Source organism: Filicampus tigris, chromosome 2, assembly GCF_054856515.1.
Source record: "Filicampus tigris isolate MCC_2025a chromosome 2, RoL_Ftig_1.0, whole genome shotgun sequence".
Taxonomy (NCBI): Eukaryota; Metazoa; Chordata; class Actinopteri; order Syngnathiformes; family Syngnathidae; genus Filicampus; species Filicampus tigris.
This window is the reverse complement of record NC_141218.1, coordinates 230001-249058: the sequence shown is the minus strand read 5'-3', so window position 1 is coordinate 249058 and position 19058 is coordinate 230001. Positions and strand designations below refer to the sequence as shown.

General features: G+C 49.1%; 1 protein-coding gene and 1 pseudogene across 9 annotated transcripts in view; both read right to left on the bottom strand.

Annotated features, from left to right (window-relative positions):
• Positions 1-225: 225 nt before the first annotated feature.
• Positions 226-11749, bottom strand: LOC147150675 (transmembrane protein 151B-like; annotated as a pseudogene). The gene is made up of 6 exons (XR_015089827.1): positions 11605-11749; positions 5749-6108; positions 5464-5598; positions 5108-5247; positions 4972-5011; positions 226-4766 (listed from the first exon to the last, which is right to left on the bottom strand). The product of XR_015089827.1 is annotated as a transmembrane protein 151B-like (transcript).
• A 426-nt stretch (positions 11750-12175) lies between these two features.
• Positions 12176-19058, bottom strand: part of spag17 (sperm associated antigen 17) — a 25024-nt gene continuing 18141 nt past the window's right edge. For 6 of the 8 annotated variants that reach the window (XM_086053258.1, XM_086053287.1, XM_086053302.1 and 3 more), the window contains 14 exons: positions 18891-18998; positions 18713-18764; positions 18552-18642; positions 18401-18451; positions 17950-18039; positions 17713-17834; positions 17542-17593; positions 17425-17471; positions 17216-17352; positions 14104-14282; positions 13958-14018; positions 13723-13870; positions 13286-13450; positions 13093-13189 (listed from right to left, as the gene is read on the bottom strand). In XM_086053258.1, coding sequence (XP_085909384.1) covers positions 13161-13189; positions 13286-13450; positions 13723-13870; positions 13958-14018; positions 14104-14282; positions 17216-17352; positions 17425-17471; positions 17542-17593; positions 17713-17834; positions 17950-18039; positions 18401-18451; positions 18552-18642; positions 18713-18764; positions 18891-18998 — 1332 coding nt within the window. In that variant the 3' untranslated portion in view covers positions 13093-13160. Of the gene's footprint in view, positions 12323-13092; positions 13190-13285; positions 13451-13722; positions 13871-13957; positions 14019-14103; positions 14283-17215; positions 17353-17424; positions 17472-17541; positions 17594-17712; positions 17835-17949; positions 18040-18400; positions 18452-18551; positions 18643-18712; positions 18765-18890; positions 18999-19058 lie in introns of those variants that run through there. The other 2 variants (XM_086053267.1, XR_015089816.1) reach the window with 2 other exon arrangements.

The following is a 19058-nucleotide window of genomic DNA, read 5'->3' as shown; positions in this document are numbered from 1 at the left end:
AGTCGACAGAAGTGACAAAATGGCCGCCCCCTCAAATGGCCAAAAAGCGGGTGCATTTTACTGCTTAACTCATATTCCACAACAGCAATATTCATCAGAGCGGCAGACTCGTGGGTCTGCTGGAACATATTCTGGAAAAGAAGGTATTTGGGTTGATTTCCTCTTGAAGTCACGAATACAGCTTAAACAATGAATTTGAGAGGATAAGTAGTAGAAACAACAAAGGACCGTTTTAGAAGCAGACTTTATTTGCATCCTGCATGTTTATCGTCACAATACGCCAACAGTGTCATGTCGCCGCCGAATGATCACGTGATCCCTTCCAACAATCTGAGGGCCATTTTGCGCATATTGCTGCAGTTGATTTGATTCGGTTCAGTCGCCTCCTTACTCGTTGGGTCTTCTTTACAATGTGATAATCCTTGCATTGGTCACATGGTGGCAGTCTCTTTCACGATTATAAAAAAAAAAAAAATGCACCGCTGATGACAATGATTTGGTAGACGCCGACTGGGTCACATGATTGCTTTCAGTGACGTCACAGTGCTTTTTGTTTTTGTTGTTGATCAGCTGCCAAAGACAAACGACGTGCTTCATTAACGCGGTGTGCAAAACTGGCCACTAGTTGACGTCAACGTCACTAGTTGTCCTAGAAGCGTTCAGTTGTAACATGTAATTGTCCTACTAGTTTGTCTAATGTGTCCTAATCAGGTCAAAGAGCTTATATTGGGACCTTAATGAATAAGCATGGAAAGCTATTTGAGCATTACAAGTCACTTCACAACAAGCAGCAATTTGTACAATTCTTCCAAAACGACTTTGTCACTCCCTGTTGATGTCTACTGTCAAAATAAATTGCCTTCGTTAGCTTAGTGCTAACAAACGATTCAAAACTAAACAGACTAACAGTCCAAACAGACTAAGAAATAGCATTGGGGTCGTGGCCAAAGAGTAGCGCGGCTTACTGACGAGTCGTGACTCGTGACTGATTCCATGTACTGTAAAAGTGTTGATTTACGTTCGATTTAATGATGTCACCGCTGTTAGTTTTTATCAAGTATAATATTACTGCTATTTTTCTTTTTAAAGGCATCACACGTGAATTTTTTCTTCCTTTTTTTTCAGGCGGCTGGACCAGTCGAATTCATTATAATGAATGTATAATTAATAATTCGTTAATGGCATTTGCATTTCGACACAGTAGTAGCACTGGTCAAATAAAGCGCATACTGGTGCATGCATTTTAAGATGGATTTCAAGGAGAATGAATAAATGCTCAAATAGCTTTCCATCGCGTTTGATTTGGAAGCGTTGTGTACCCTGCCTGAGTCTCAGCGGCCTCAAGTGCTTTTTAGATCTTTGCTGCCCTCTAGCGACCGCAGCTCCACTGGCACTACTTTCATCAGCTCCAGCAGCCGTCAAGTAGTTGTGATTTAACCTCAAACCTCCCTTATGTGCTGTCGTGTTGCTTTGTGTTCCCGGGGCAGACTGGTGGACCGTACGACACATCGACTTTTGCGGGCTTTTTGGTGTCAAAAACGGAAGCAGATGTGGCAGACACGAAGGCAACGCGGGAGGACATTTCCGTGCTTTCGGAGAGTGCTTGCGCGAGCGAGCGAGCGAGCGAGCGTGTGGAACACCTGCGAAGGCATTCGTTCGGTCGACCTCGACTCTGCCGCTAACTAGAAAAGGAGTGTGTCCATATTTTGGAGCCATGGCTCGCATTGAAATGTCCAAGCATGGTTGTGTTGAAGTGCCGGCCAAGTGGTTACAGCATATGCACACAATAGATTATAGATTGAATATTGGATTGGATGGTATAAGTGCTCTCCATCACTACAATCAACTCTGAAGAAAAATAGTTTGTGTTTTCTGTTTGGATGGATGACGCACAGCGGTAAAAAATAAAATAAATAAAATTTAAATAAATGAAAATAAATAAATACTCGTCGGTTTTATACAAACGTCATCTCATGGTGGCTGATTTGAGTCCTTTGTGCAGCTCATTTTCATTCATGTTATTGATTCTTCATTGTCTCGTGTGTGTGCTTTACATACATGTGGAGCGGGGGGGGGGGGGGGGGGGGTGTTGCTCATCCAAATAGCCTGGCAGGTGATGCGCACGCACTTATTGTGGAGCCTCCGGGCTTTCCTCCAAATTGAGGAAGTAGTAGAGTGTTTTTTGGGCTTTCTTTTTGTCTTTTTCCCCCAGAAGACGCTTTTGTGTTCCATCAGTGCACAACGCGAGGTGCATAAAGGCAGGCCTGGATGAGTTTGGTGTGGAAGAACTGGACTCCAGGTGGCGTGGCCAGGTGGGTCAATAGAGTGGATGGTCTAGTTGTGGCCCCCCTCCTACTCCTGCTCTTGCATAGATTGATCCAGATTTCTCTCTCCGGCTGTGTTTGGAATCACGTCCTGCATTTGCACATGTTTGGGGCCTCCATTATTTGCTGAAAAACTGATTTCGTGCTCGGACGAAACCATGCCTGATATGAAAAGTATTGCTCGGGCACTACACTCTTCAAACTGCTGGGTTAAAAGTAACCTCAAGTGGGTGAAATAGCAAAGTCATACTCTTAAAAGTGTTGCGTCAAAAAGACACCAAACTGGGTCAAAAAGGTTGTGAGTTATTCATTTACGAACCCCGAAAGTTGGGTAAAATGAACAATCCACAAAACAACCCTCCAGAATGTATTGTTTTTGTACAAAACCATCCCCAAATGGTGTTGTGTTGTACAATACAACCCACAAGAATTGGGGTATTTTGTGTGTTATTCATTTGATGCAACTTTTGGAGTTAAAAAAGCCTTCCTTTTTTGACCCAGTTTGGGTTAGTTTGGGGTGTTGTGTTGTACAATACAACCCACAAGAATTGGGATATTTTGTGTGTTATTCATTTGATGCAACTTTTGGGGTTAAAAAAGCCTTCCTTTTTTGACCCAGTTTGGGTTAGTTTTGACCCGACTGTTTGTCGAGTGCAGCACAGGGTCCGAAAGGGACAGGGACAATATTGGGTTATTTATACCAAGCTCGTGAGTTTGAGGATTTGACCCACTGCGTCAAAATTTCTACCCACCATGGGTTCAATCTTCCAAGAATCGGGTTATCGTGTGATCAAGACAGCTACGGTTATAAATAATACTGATTTTATTGCCAACGTTTTGGCCAAAGAAAGACGCAACTTTGATGATATTTACTTCAGCTCCCAGTTTCAGCTCCCAATTTCAATCTTCGACCCAATCCGCCGGGTCAAAATACTGACCGCAACTTTGGGGAAGGGTAACCCGGCCTGCTCAAAATCCAGCGCGCTAGGAAAACAACCCGGCGTTTTTGAGCGCGTACGTTGAAGCGTCAGGCCACGGCCTTGTCCCTCGGGAAAACAAAGCGTGTTTTTCTGCCATTTTGTGCCATCGCCACGCCAGCACAAAACACTCGGGGTGGGGAGGGGGTTGTCGATGAATGGCAGGTTGACGCCATTCGGGTGAGAGGCTGCAGTCAGCCGCGCAGATGATGAGGAAGTCGAGAACGGGCGCGCGACTCCAAACACAGCCTGCGTTGCGTCATTCCAGAGCGTTTTGGAGGTTCAGAGGCGGTCCCCGGCATGGCAGCTCTCGTCCCCGTGGATAATAAGCACAGGGAAGAAGAAGGCATCCTGGTAAGAAGGCGGACGATCCCTGTCGTGCTCGGCCTCTTCGTCCCTGTCCGGGCGGGCGCCGTCCTCCCCCCTCCCGTCCTCCGCCTGCACCTCCGGCCGCTCGTCTTCCTCATCGCCTTCTGCCTCCAGCACGCCTCGGGTCTCCTCGTCGCCCTGCCTGGATCCCAGGCCCAGGAACCCGCCGGCGCCCCCTCCCCCGGCTCCGCTTCCCGCTCCGTCCTCCCGACTGCCCGCCGGGCCTCCCGCCAGGAGGCCTCCCGCCAGGAGGCCTCCCGCCAGGCCTCCCGCCAGGCCTCCCGCCACGCTGCGCGAATGCAGCAGGCTGTTCCGCCTCCCCCCCGCGAGCCTCCCTAGGGAGAATCCGCTTCGACTGAGCACCAGCCGGCCGCCGATGCCGGCGCGGCCGGCCGCCCTCAGGCCCGCCACGGTGGCGTTGAGCAGGGCCGCGGTCCCCACGGGCGCCCTCAGTCGGGAGGGCAGACTGGAGCTGGACGTGCTCCGTCGACATCGGGGGCAGCTCTGGAGGAGGTACGTCGAGTTGAAGACCGCCGGCAGGGCCGGGGGGGCCCGGCTCGCCTCCGGGTTGGGGCCGGCGCCCGGGGGCCCCGACGCGGGCGCGAAAGCGGCGGGGTCGCTGTCCAAGTCCATGAGCATGGCCTCCGAGTAGCTGGGAACCATCTGTTGGTTACAGCGGATGTGCCACTCCAGTTCTGTCATGTCCACCGTGTTGACCCGGGAGATGGCCCTGTAGCTGGACCCGATCGGACCCATCCCCGGCCCTCCGTTCTCAGTCCCGCCGTCGCCTCGCCCGCCCCCTCCCGGCCCGCCGCCGCCGCCCCCCCCCTCCGCCAACATCCTCGTCCTCCCCGAACAGCTTCTCCACGTGGTAGTGCACGTAGGCCGTGCGGTACTCGGACACGGCGCGCAGCGGCCAGGAAAGCAGGAAAGCCGAGGCCAGCCAGAACGCCCTGTACCTGGAAAACCACGGCTGGCGGGCGGGGTCCGGGAATGCCAGGATGTGTTCGCGGAAATCCACGTTCTTCAGGTGCATGCCCTCCCTGGCCTCCATGTAGTCGTCCAGGCCCTCGTTCTCACCGAAGAAGCGCGCTCGCTTGGGGCGGCAAGAAGAAGCGAGTTGAGAATGCGCGCCGTGCTTTCAAATCAACAAAATAAAAGGAGAAAAGTCAAGCTAGCTGAGTCGGGTCGGGTCATTACGTGGGTTAAATGGACACAAAGTCAAGTTGCTTTCTCATTGATTTCCTTTTCAGGCAAAGTCGCCCGCCCACTCGCCACCTCCGCTTTTGTCTGTCACTTACCTGGGTGAGATAGGCAGCCTCAGCACGTGCGCTGGAGAAGCTGAGGACGGCAAAGATCGGTCAACTTTGACAAGAAATTGCAAGGAATGAATCAAAAGCGAGCAGCCAAAGCCCCGGCCGGACCGGGCGGGCTCACCTGAAGCACTTGGTGAAGCGCAGGCGAACCGCCGCGTGCAACTGCAAGTCCAGCAGCTCCTTGGACACGTCTTTGACGCCATAGCGGGCGTAGTCGAACTCGGAGCTGGAGGCGTGAGTGTTGACCCGCTCGTGGTAGACCTGAAAAACAAACAAAGCCTACCTCCGCAACTCATTGCAAACTATTGATTGCAAAGTGGCAAAGTGAAACGCAACTCAACCGGGCTGAACAAATGGGGGGGGAAAAAAAGGGGAAAGAAAAAAGGGAAGAAGCCACTGCAACATTGCGCGCAGTTTGAAGGTTGAACGGAGGGATTCTTTGGCCTGCCACCAGACGGGTGGAAGCGTTGCTCTCACCTGTGTGGTAGTGTAGGCGTCTCCGTTGCGGTATCTTGTCACCTGCCTGGTCCTCCTCACGTAATGGTAGCTGATGGCCTTCCACCAGATGCAGGGCGTAGCCTGCCGCAGCCGCTGCACGCGCTCGTACACGTCCTGCGCGCGGACAAACGAAGGCTAGGCTCACACCGCGGGCCAGCGGGCCAGCGGGCCAGCGGGCCGACCTCCCGCCCTCCCGCCCTCCCTCCCTCCCTCCCCCGGCCTGCGCTAAGGCTGTGCTTTGCACCCGCATTCGCGTTCCCAAACCTGGAATTCGGCGTGAGCCAACATGGCCGTCTTGGAGAAGCAGTGCCAACACTCCACCAGGTAGACCACGTAGAGCATGGCCAGGAAGGCCAGCGGGATGTAGAGGTAGCCGCTGGAGCACGGACTCTCCAGGCGCCGCACGTCATTGTAGTAGGCGGCCGAGGAGGAGGAGGAGGAGTTGCCGTCGGCGCCGGCGCCGGCGGCCGCGCGCACCGGCGACGAGCTGAGCACCGGCACGCGGCACACGGCGCACCAGATGAGCGTGGCGAAGCAGCCGTACATCAGGAGGGTCAGGAGGAGGCACTTCCAGTGGGACTCCCGGCACAGGGACGACGCCACGGACTGCCGGATGGGACGTTGCTGAGGGGGCGGGCACACGCCACACATTACACATCTCGACGTGGGCCTGGTCCGCCCGGCTCCGGTTGACCCTCAAACTCAACATCAAACTAAGAGAGTCACTCGTGGAACGTCTGCTTAGCGTCACGCTAACACACGATGCAAAAGGCCAGAAATGGGCTGCTCACAGCTCGATAGCGTCGGCGGCGCGCTTCTCACAACCATCTCTCAAATGGCTATTTGAACCCGTGAACGCTGGAGCAACGCTCGGAAACAGGAACATAATACTCACAATATGAAAAACCACTCGTGTCTTCCTCAATCACATAAAGTAGTCGCAGGAGAAGCGTTACTCTCCTTCGTTTGTCTCTGCATCACTTTGTTCTAGTGCCTCGCGGCTATTACTCCTTTTTTTTCTTTTCTTGATAAAGTAACCACAAAAATATTCGCGACGGGAGCTTTGGGGCGCCGGAATGGATCGATGACGTCAAGACTTTTCTCTTTTCTGATCGGTTGGTCGGCGCTAGCCAAATTCCGGCAAAACATACATACCGTATTTTCCGGACTAGACGTCGCTCCGGAGTACAAGTCGCGCCAGCCGTAAAATGCATTAATACGGAAGAAAAAAAACACACGTAAGTCGCACCGGAGTATTAAGTCGCCCCGACCCCCTCTCGGAATCCGAGTCGTCTCTGTCGCGTAACGCAAATAAAAGTGTCCGTGTGAATCAAATTGTGCGCTTAGTGCACATCATTTCCACCGATGGTAACATTTAGCTCACATCCACGCGTTACAAGAATATATATTACGGGTGTAACGGTACGCTAAATCACTTTTCAGTTTGGTTCCTTAGAAACTTTGGTTCGGTATATTTCAGGTACCAAAAAGATATGCATACATTTTTAAAAAATATGTTTATTTTGATGATTATATTTTGAAAAGATGACAAGTAAACGGTACATTCTTTAGAAAAAATAAATAAAAGTGAAGTATTCGGGTGATATCCTAAGAAATGACACCAGAATAAAAAATACACTAACAATAAAGATCTCTTAATTTTATGAATTAACACTGAAATCTTGAAACACTCAGCAGCAACAGCCTATGACACATCTAAGTATTCAAGTTAAAGACAAGTCAAGTTGTCACATCTACGGATTCACGTTCAAGACAAGTTGTCATTACAGCACATATGTACACTTTTTGTGATGAAAAAATAATGACAGTTACAATTATTGCTAACTATATTATAACTCTTTTGATAATGAAGAAAAATACAGTACCTTTAAAAAGTCTTTATGAAATTATTGACACTTTTTAGGCATTAAAATCTTTGAACGTTCCACAGCATTTTGTAACGAATCGGGTTATCCGTGTTGGGGTCGGATTTGTCTTTTGCTAGTTGTGACGTTTCCGAGGTTCGTGAAGGCATCGTACGGCTAGCGAGAGGAGCGGCGGAGAACGAAGCTGTTTTAAGTGCGTTATTTTAGACGCGCTACCTGCAACATAGCCGCCGATCTCATGTAGCAATGTCGGCGCACAACTTTGGGACTGATCCACGTAGCGCTCCCCAGTATGCCAGAATAATGCCATTTAGCCACGCATTTAGGATTTATCACGGCTTCTGGCGTACTGGCTCCTCTTTAGAGCCGCCACTCTCCTCTCCCGCGTGCAACAGACAATAGCGTCCGTGCGTAAGCTCGCGCTAATGATAAAAACCGATCAGAAATGGAACGCAAGTGGAAGGATTCCATTTGGTTGGACTCGATGCACTTTATAAATGAGAACTGGTTTTTGTCACAGCCCTAATAATGACAATAACTTGCATTCCGTTGCCCTGGCAATATTGTGATGATAACGACCTTCCTGCTTGGTAAAGAGTGTCACATTTCGTAGTGTGTAAGCTTGTGGTCGCGACCAAAACGATGCATTACCACCCTGAATGTATCACAGCATTAGTGCTGCAAATTACACACACACACACGCGCGCTTAGTGCTTGGCTAAGTGCATGCGGCCTCACTTGCACTGCGAGGACATCATATTACAGCATCCTCCCCTTTGTCCATCCTCTGACAGCGTCGGCATGGCTCGGCATGGCCCGGCATGGCCCGGCATGGCCCGGCATGGCCCGGCATGGCCCGGCATGTGAATAATTTAGCCGGCAAGGACGCTTGGAGACTGTTTTGGAGTGGAGCGACTCCACTCCAGCGCCGGGCAGCGAAGCGTCGTCAGCGCCGGAGGACGTCGAGCACACTGCGGCTCTTTTTGGACACTCGCAGCTGACGTTTACGAGCGCACTTGAAGGGCACACGCTGCCAATCTATTCCCTCTTGGCGAAGGCCGATTTCAAATCATTCTGACTTGTCTTCGAGCCGCACATCCTCCTACCTTTGCTTATGTAATCGCTCTCCTTCCCCGAATGTTCACTTCCACCCCCCCCTCCCCCCCTTCTTCTTTCTAAGAGTTCACTCTCCCTCCCCCGAGTCCTCACCCCACCGCCGCTACCTCCTCCCTCCCTCCCTCGGAGTCTGTCTCTAAGTGGCTCGGAGTGGGAGGTGCATGTCACGGCAGGAAAGATGCGAGGAAAGCTGGTGAAAAGCGAAGGACGCTGACGACGCAAAACCAAAAGCTTGACCTCCATTTACAAGCTGATGTTTGTGGCACCAAATTGTCTTCAACTGCTCGTTTTGTTCTCCCCATTTTGAAGCGTTTCTCTGCTTCCAGTACAAGTATGTGCCTGTAAGCTACTTTGCCCAATCAGATTTCATCCTCTCTGCGTTGCCATGTCCATGTAATCAGCCCAGGGCCTTCGGAATCACTCGCGCCGGCCAATCCGATTTCAAATTTGTCCTCAATAACGTCCGACGCGTTCGGCACACTTGACTACGTTTCATAATCGGCATGTGTGACATGTCGATTTCAACGTTTGATGGTTTTGTCAGGTTCTTAGATGAATATGGATTGTTTTGTCCACATAAACGGAAGCCGGCTGCTATTCAAACGTGGGCCGCGCCGTTCGTTGTCACGGCTTGGCGGCCTTCTTCTGCCTCCATCTTCACGCGGCTTTCGCTGCCGAGGTGTGACCGGAGCGGCTATAATTAGCAAATCCCGGTGCGTGGGCGGCCGATGAAGCGACGATCCGAAGCACGGGCTGCCGGGGAGGCCTGCGATGCCTTGAGGCGGCCGTGCGTTGGGGGGTTGTGATCGTTAACCCCTGTGCGAATCGCTAGCAGCGTTGAAGGACGTCATATTCATTTTCCTTTTTTTTTTTTGTTTGTTTGAGCACAACCGGGCTCGTAGTCAAGACGCGGAGTGTAATAAAATGAATGAGCGACTCCACTGCACTTTGGCAGCTGACTATTGACAAAAGGTAAATGAGATAAGTGCTTGAGTGGGAGGCCGGAGGATGGATGAGGCCATATAGTCCACGCAGCGCCAGCCCAAAACAGGAAGCGAGGGTAATGGCGGCACACTCGATCCCGCGCATCACGCCTGCGCTCGCAAGATGCCGAGCAAGGAGTGGCGGAACAGAGTCAAATGCAGCATTTGACAACCAATCCAGTTGGCATTTGACATGTACGATAAAGCAGCCTTTTGGGGAACATTTCGTCAAACAAAGACGTTTCCAGCTGTTTACTGCCGCTCCCAGTTGAGGTGAACTCATTCACTGCCATTGACAAATGCGCTTGTCCTTTCACAGTCCGGCCGTTCCATGCCAGCAATGTCTTTTTTCAAACGTTAGGGTAAAGGAGGGTCTGAAAAAGTCTGGCGGTGAATGAGTTAACTGTCAATTAAACATCAAACAAGAGGAATTACATGTTGTCTATTTCAAACAAGCAAACTCCACCCTAGCTCGAGACCAGCTAGCTTAAGGCTAAAATGAATGCAACATGCCATTGACACTAGCATCGATATTCACAATCACAATATTTACACATTCTCCGGAAAATATTAACGCAGCTTACTAAGTAGAAGTAGCAGGCCGGTAGAAGTAGTCTATTCTTCTTCATTCGCGTGTGCGTGACTGTATGACACGGTACTGCCTCCTGGTGGCCAAAGCAGGCACACCGGAAGGAGCGGACGGATGGATGAATTGGATGCACTGTAGTATTAAAACATGATGCACAAACGGTTTCCTGCTTTATATCCTATTTTAATTATGTTATTTGGTGCAAAGATTAATCGATTATTCAACAACTAATCGATTAACAAAGGAATCCGTAACACTTGTCAACAAAGCTTTACGAACATTTTTAACCAGAGATGCAAGTCAACTTTTCTAGGATTTTTTCTTGTTTTTTGCTGATCCCTAATCTGCCACCACGGCACAGCGGTCGAGTGGTTAGCACGTCCGCCGCACAGTTCAGAGGCCGCGGGTTCGACCCCGGCCTCCCTGTGTGGAGTTTGCATGTTCTCCCCGTGCCTGCCTGCGTGGCTTTTCTCCGGGTACTCCGCTTTCCTCCCACATTCCAAAAACATGCATGGTAAGTTGATTGGACTCTCTAAATTGCCCCTAGGTGTGATTGTGTGTGCGGATGTTTGTCTCAGTGTGTCGGGGTGTCCCCCGCCTACTGCCCGAAGACAGCTGGGATAGGCTCCGGCACGCCCCGCGACCCTTGTGAGGAGAAGCGCTATCGATAATGGATGGATGGATAATCTGCCACCATCCGTATTTGTCAAGCCAGATCAAATAGTAATCGCCTATCGGTCAGTCCATCTATTGTTACATCGCGCTTCCGTTATTGCTTCCGCCTATGCTTAGTCCGTCTTTTTTTTTTTTTGTTTTTTTTTTTGTTTAAGTGTTACCCGTTTATCGTTTATTGCCTGCAAAACGGGCGTTCGTCATAGACGGATAGAGAGACCAGTCCGTCGGTCAGACGGAATGCCCACCTCTGATAATATAGTAATATATTTAGTCATATTTATGAAATAAGGATTAGGTTGAGCAAAAGGTGTATTTTTTTTTTCTGAAACTATCAATTACAATGCATGGTAAAATCCATATTGCACAAGCTTTTAAAGGTCAAATTTAAAAAACAAAAACATGACAATATCTCAAAAACTTCAAGTACTAGGGAGAAAGTAAAGACTTTCGCAGCAGCTCTATCTGACTCCGTTTTCGCCTACTATATGAGAGTGCACTATTTTTTCCTTATTAAAAACACAACAAATGAGTTATTTGGGAGGCTAGAAGCGATTTGAAAAAGTAGGGGAGCCTGACAAATGTGCATTTCTTACAGCACAACACCTACCGAAGACCATCTCAACTTTTAGGGTGCCTAAGAAAGTCTCAAAGGCCAAATATGTCATCAATACCCTGTCGGCGCGACTGCATACGTGCATGTGTTTCGTGATCAATTGGTCTGATGTCGGACATTAAGAACAGGACCGAGACCGAGACCAACAAGCGCATCCTTTGTGTGTCCTTGAGCCAGCGGTGGCTCTTCGGGCTTCTTCGCCGTTCAATGACACGGCGTCCGCGGAAAGGTGAGTGCGCAACTTGTCGGCGTCCTTACCTGCTCTCGTGCTGACCCTTCGTCCAAGATGGGCTCTTGTGCGGCGGCCCTCTCCTCCTCCGTCCGCATCTTCCCTCCTGCCGCTCGTCGCCTCCTCGCCGCCCTCTCGCTACAAGCGGCCACAGGCGGCGGCCGCGTCCGAAGCCAGGCGCCTCCTCCCGGGTGGAGCAGCGGGCTCGGTCACCTCGGTCACCTCGGTCACCTCGGTCACCCCATCCGCCGCACGTCGGTGTCCGGTTTCACGATGGCGGCGCCTGCGGCAAACGGGCATCGTCGAGTCCGCCTCTCAGGGATCCTCGGCCGGCTTCGTCATTCTGCGTGGAGTGGGGAAAAGAGCAAAGTCACACGGCCGCGGACACGGCCACGGCCACGGACACGGACACGGCCACCTCCACGGCCACGGCCACGGACACGGACACGGACACGGCCTGCTTCTGCCGAGACGGTGGCGCAAAACGGGAGACGCAAAGATGAGCGATAGCGCCGCAAAAGCGGAGACGCCGAAAATGACAAGACAGCGCCGCTTCTGCACCTTGTGCGCTTCTCTGACGTCATCGCCGTTCCGCGCACGGAGGCGCGCGACACCAACCCAGAGCGTGCGTGCGTGCGTGCGTGCGTGCACGCGGATGACGATGGCGTCCTTAATTAGCTCCGCAAAGGCCCCTTCAGATGCCATCGCTGGACATCCGACACATTTTCAGCATGGCCGCTTCTGTCCCTGCGGAAATACGACTCAGTTTCAGTAAAAAGAAAACAACAAATGCTATCAGAAACTGTACGTAACTTAGAACGGATTCACGGATTTGCAATAGCGACCTGGCTGCAGACAGAATAAAACAAAGCAAAATAAAGTAAATATGAACATACAACGTACAAACGAGCTGTACAATGCGCGTGTAAATGTAAGTGATATATTGGAGCGATACAATAATGACGTAGCACGGTCAATAATGACGTAGCATGGTCAATAAAACGCTCGTAAGAGGCTATAAAAACAGATGTAGTGATGATACACATTATTACTCACACATTTTTTAAAACAATGATACTGGGATGAATGTGGTGAGTTCTATTATTTGCTGCAGCCTTGCCAGTTGATTAGGGCAGAAAATGTCAAAGATCAAGCGAAAGCAGTGCGGGTTTGGGCTGGAACAGCAAGCGCAGGTGGTGGCGGTATGCTTGGCGAGGAGCAGAGAACAAATATAGCACGAGGTCTTGCCAACGAGTCTTTTAATACCTTGACATCCTTCAAACCTTTTTCTTTTTACAATGACATTTGTAGCCTTTCCAGCTAAGCTCGCACTGTAACTAGGCCGCACATCAGCAGCATCACATTAGCACTTTGGTGACCTAGCTAACAAAAGCCTCGCATTCTAGGAAGCCAGCATCTTACCCGGTTTTCCTGTTGATTCAAATGACGACGTGGAGACAATTTTATCCAGAGAGCAGCAAATAAATGACAGTTTTGGCAACAAAAATAGACACACACGGAGCTGACCGCTGTTTAATTCGCAACACCTTTTACATTCGGCTTTTTGGGTGGATCGATGTGTTCTTCACAGACTAGCTGTGCGTTTATGGTGCCCTGTAATATAAATAAAGACATACATACATTTAAAAAAAGAGAAAAATACTCCGTGTGACAAATGGTGTCATCCAGTTTTGGGTCGACTTTCTGCACCTGCGTTTGAAGCGGTCGCGGGCCCTCGAGAGCTGGACGGGTTCTGCCCGAGCTCTTGGCGCTCGGGGAGGCTGCGGGACTGTTTGGGGGCGCTGGAGCGTCTCCTGCCGTATGAACTGGCGTGATCTCTCATCCAAATGTCATAGAAGATCTCAGGGAAGATGGGTACGGGAGTCAAGGATGTTGCGACAAGACAAGCCTGCGCATTGTGAGCACGCTGGGCTTCTTCCCATTAATTTAGACGCGGACCTCAATCAAAATATTGGCAATATATAGGCTACAGCTGACAACTCATTTTTCTACTGTAAATTCTCCGAGCTTTTTTTCCTCAAAAATTCTTTATAGTAGCAAAGAATTGTGACTCACCTTGTGCCCTTCACAATGGAAACGTTGAAATTGGCAAACTGACTTATAGGCCACGCCTATTTGAAGGATATTGGCTGTGACGGGCAGATAGATGATGTCGGTCTCTGTGGGGATGATAATGTCCTGGGAGATGTACTTGGCGGGATCCATGTAGCCCTCGTGGGCCTCGCACATGGCAAACAGCTCGATGTTCAGTTCAACGTGCAAACCCGCCGGCACCTAGACAGACGCAGAGAAAGACGGATGGACGGACGGACGGACGGACGGACGGCATGCGCTCCCGTCATCTCCCGTCTTTCAACTTACGGGTCCCGGCTGGTACTTGACACGGAGGCCTGACGAGATGGGAGGCTGTTTCACGTGAAACCTGGGGGTGAAGTCCAGCGTGAGCCGCCGACGTGACCTCAAGGCCGCGTTGCAAGATGTCAAGCGCCGCTTTGTCGTCGTCTCACCTGCAGGTGTCGACGCCCACGTTCTTCATGACCACGGTGACCACAGAGAAGGCGCCGTCCCTCTGCAAGCCAAAGTCAACTCGGGACGGGCGCAGCTCAAAGCCTCTGGTTATAACATTGGGGTCAGCCAGTGAAATGGTGCGACACCTGCGGCGCACGGGCTCCTCCACCGAGCGGAACTGGGGAGGATAACAGTTTTTTCCAGGGTCGACTAGTGACTGAATCAACCAGTCAACTTTACCATACTAATACTAATGATTATAGCTAGAAGTTGATCCATTGGTAGAACGGGCGATGGAGTTTTTTTTTTTTTTCAAAGCGTGGTGAGGATAAGTGTTTTTTTCCAGAGTCGACTAGTGACTGAATCAACTTTACCATACTAATGATGATTATAGCTAGAAGTTGATCCATTGGTAGAACGGGCGATGGAGTTTTTATTTTTTTTCAAAGCGTGGTGAGGATAAGTGTTTTTTTCCAGAGTCGACTAGTGACTGAATCAACTAGTCAACTTTACCATACTAATGATGATTATAGCTAGAAGTTGATCCATTGGTAGAACGGGTGATGGAGTTTTTTTTTTTTTTTCAAAGCGTGGTGAGGATAAGTGTTTTTTTCCAGAGTCGACTAGTGACTGAATCAACTTTACCATACTAATGATGATTATAGGTAGAAGTTGATCCATTGGTAGAACGGGCGATGGAGTTTTTTTTTTTTTTCAAAGCGTGGTGAGGATAAGTGTTTTTTTCCAGAGTCGACTAGTGACTGAATCAACTAGTCAACTTTACCATACTAATGATGATTATAGCTAGAAGTTGATCCATTGGTAGAACGGGCGATGGAGTTTTTATTTTTTTTCAAAGCGTGGTGAGGATAAGTGTTTTTTTCCAGAGTCGACTAGTGACTGAATCAACTAGTCAACTTTACCATACTAATGATGATTATAGCTAGAAGTTGATCCATTGGTAGAACGGGTGATGGAGTTTTTTTTTTTTTTTCAAAGCGTGGTGAGGATAAGTGTTTTTTTCCAGAGTCGACTAGTGACTGAATCAACTTTACCATACTAATGATGATTATAGGTAGAAGTTGATCCATTGGTAGAACGGGCGATGGAGTTTTTTTTTTTTTTCAAAGCGTGGTGAGGATAAGTGTTTTTTTCCAGAGTCGACTAGTGACTGAATCAACTAGTCAACTTTACCATACTAATGATGATTATAGCTAGAAGTTGATCCATTGGCAGAACGGGCGATGGAGTTTTTATTTTTTTTCAAAGCGTGGTGTGGATAAGAGTTTTTTTACAGAGTCGACTAGTGACTGAATCAACCAGTCAACTTTACCATACTAATGATGATTATAGCTAGAAGTTGATCCATTGGTAGAACGGGCCATGGAGTTTTTTTTTTTTTTTTTTTTCAAAGCGTGGTGAGGATAAGAGTTTTTTTCCAGAGTCGACTAGTGACTGAATCGACTAGTCATCTTTACCATACTAATGACGATTATAGCTAGAAGTTGATTCATTAGTAGAACGGGCGATGGAGTTTTTATTTTTTTTCAAAGCGTGGTGTGGATAAGAGTTTTTTTCCAGAGTCGACTAGTGACTGAATCGACTAGTCAACTTTACCATACTAATGATGATTATAGCTAGAAGTTGATCCATTGGTAGAACGGGCGATGGAGTTTTTTTTTTTTTTTTTTCAAAGCGTGGTGTGGATAAGAGTTTTTTTCCCAGAGTCAACCAGTGACTGAATCGACGGGTCAACTTTACCATACTAATGACGATTATAGCTAGAAGTTGATTCATTAGTAGAACGGGCGATGGAGTTTTTATTTTTTTTCAAAGCGTGGTGTGGATAAGAGTTTTTTTCCAGAGTCGACTAGTGACTGAATCAACTAGTCAACTTTACCATACTAATGATGATTATAGCTAGAAGTTGATCCATTGGTAGAACGGGCGATGGAGTTTTTTTTTTTTTTTTTCAAAGCGTGGTGTGGATAAGAGTTTTTTTACAGAGTCGACTAGTGACTGAATCAACTAGTCAACTTTACCATACTAATACTAATGATTATAGCTAGAAGTTGATCCATTGGTAGAACGGGCGATGGAGTTTTTTTTTTGTTTTTTTTCAAAGCGTGGTGAGGATAAGAGTTTTTTTCCAGAGTCGACCAGTGACTGAATCGACGGGTCAACTTTACCATACTAATGACGATTATAGCTAGAAGTTGATTCATTAGTAGAACGGGCGATGGAGTTTTTATTTTTTTTCAAAGCGTGGTGTGGATAAGAGTTTTTTTCCAGAGTCGACTAGTGACTGAATCAACTAGTCAACTTTACCATACTAATGATGATTATAGCTAGAAGTTGATCCATTGGTAGAACGGGCGATGGAGTTTTTATTTTTTTTCAAAGCGTGGTGTGGATAAGAGTTTTTTTACAGAGTCGACTAGTGACTGAATCAACTAGTCAACTTTACCATACTAATGATGATTATAGCTAGAAGTTGATCCATTGGTAGAACGGGCGATGGAGTTTTTTTTTTTTTTTTTTTTCAAAGCGTGGTGAGGATAAGAGTTTTTTTCCAGAGTCGACTAGTGACTGAATCGACTAGTCATCTTTACCATACTAATGACGATTATAGCTAGAAGTTGATTCATTAGTAGAACGGGCGATGGAGTTTTTATTTTTTTTCAAAGCGTGGTGTGGATAAGAGTTTTTTTCCAGAGTCGACTAGTGACTGAATCGACTAGTCAACTTTACCATACTAATGATGATTATAGCTAGAAGTTGATCCATTGGTAGAACGGGCGATGGAGTTTTTTTTTTTTTTTCAAAGCGTGGTGAGGATAAGAGTTTTTTTACAGAGTCGACTAGTGACTGAATCAACCAGTCAACTTTACCATACTAATGATGATTATAGCTAGAAGTTGATCCATTGGTAGAACGGGCCATGGAGTTTTTTTTTTTTTTTTTTCAAAGCGTGGTGAGGATAAGAGTTTTTTTCCAGAGTCAACTAGTGACTGAATCGACTAGTCAACTTTACCATACTAATGACGATTATAGCTAGAAGTTGATTCATCGGCAATCGTACTCTGGCATCGACAACACAGTATGTCTTACGTGACGATTGGGCACACTGAAGGGTTTGGATCTGATAATCGAAGGCGGGAGTCGGACATCGGTCCGCCTGGGCTGCCCGATCGCGTTGACCCGGACCGACTTCTGAGGCCTGGACGACTCCGCCCGGCGGCTGAAAGCTGGCGTGGACAAACGCCGCACACCGGGTCACATTCACGTTGAAGTTCCCGTTGCCGTGCGCGAGCCCGTACCTGCTGCGGTTGCAGGTGGGACGGCAGGCATCCTCGCAGCCGCGTGACTGAGCGCGGAGACACGTTGCCGACATTAGCGTCTTCTCGTTACGCGGGCCGACCGTGTGACTGACAAACCTGGCGGAATACGAAGGCGTGGGGTCCGAGGGCCGCGGCGCTACAACGGCATCTGGGCCAGAAAAGCAAATGCATTTGACACGTTTTGGTGAGGGGGCACCACAGTGGCATCCCAGCAGACATCCTCTGACTCAGAAACTATTTCATACTTATATCAAGCCGCGCACTTACGGTACTCTTCTGGTCGGACGTCCCTCCGGAAGGCTTCTTCGGTTTGGTCCGACTCGGTGAAAGTTGGGACGCTCAAGAGCGGGCTCCTAATCTGGGGACTTCCACGGGGGAGATGATTCTGGAATACAATCACGGTACAAGTCGACACTCATGCACCCTGTATGAGTCAATTGGCACTTTTGAGCGAAATCCGACATGATGACGACGACAAACGAGTTTAGGGTAACACTTTCCTGGTGTAAGAAGTTGTTTTCTGGGTGAAAGTATGGCACGATAATCTTCTTCCTCAGCGCATCGACACACGCCTTCACTTCATACAGCTCCTGTCTAAGGGACACGGGCAAACAGAGAAAAAGCTTTTGGCCCGTTTTACTGTCGCTTCTCCTCTCTCTTCCCCCTCAGGAATGGCTCCAGTACTTTTTTCCTCCCCGGGGGCTAAAGGGGGGCTTGACCGATATACTGTATAGGGGGGGATGAGAAAAGAATTGATACATATATTTGATCATCTCAAATGGTACGCTGAAGGGGCTTAACTGGGGCTACAGGGATTCCTGATGGCGCTATCGATGGCCCGGGCCCGATCGACACCCCCACCCCCGCTCTCGCTCCCTTTTGCGGGTCAGGGCGACACAAAACAAACTAGACTCGGAAAGACGAGCAGCGCGCGCGGAGCGTCGTGAGCCCGAACCTGTATTGTTCCAGCGTGTCAGTCCACTTGGATTCCTTGACCTGGGCGCAGCTGCAAAAAAAAAAAAAAAAAAAAAAAAAAAAAAAAAAAAACAAGCGAGAGACGGGTGAGATCCCAAAGACGTGACGTGCAGCGCCAAAGCAGATTGTACCTGACGTGGGCCGCGACGGCGGGGTCTGCTAAATCTTCCAACCGCTCGACCGGAGCTCGCACGGCCCGACTGTATAGACCGCCAATGCGCCCTGCGGACCGACATGCGAGCCGTGAGACAAAGGGACATTGGATCGGGGCACGACGGATGACCTCCTTGACCTGGCGTCCTTTTTGCGATGGTGCAGGCTTCCTGCGCTTCCTCTGTAAGAGACTTGAAAGGGACACTGTCCTATTAGCACGCGCGAGGAGTCATAGAGCGTTCACAAGAAGCAGTGGCGCAACATCTACGCTAACAGCCGTCAGCCCACGTATTCTGTTAGCGTCCGGCTAGCGGCACCTGACTCAGCAGAACCCCAGCGTGGGCTCGCTCCACTTCGGTGCGAGGCTCCTTGAGCATCACGTCGGCGGACCGATGCGCCTTCTCCATCAAACTCTCGACGTATTCCTACAAGGAGAAGCGATCAAATTCATTCCTCTGTCTTTGATCGGCTGAACGCCGTCGCCG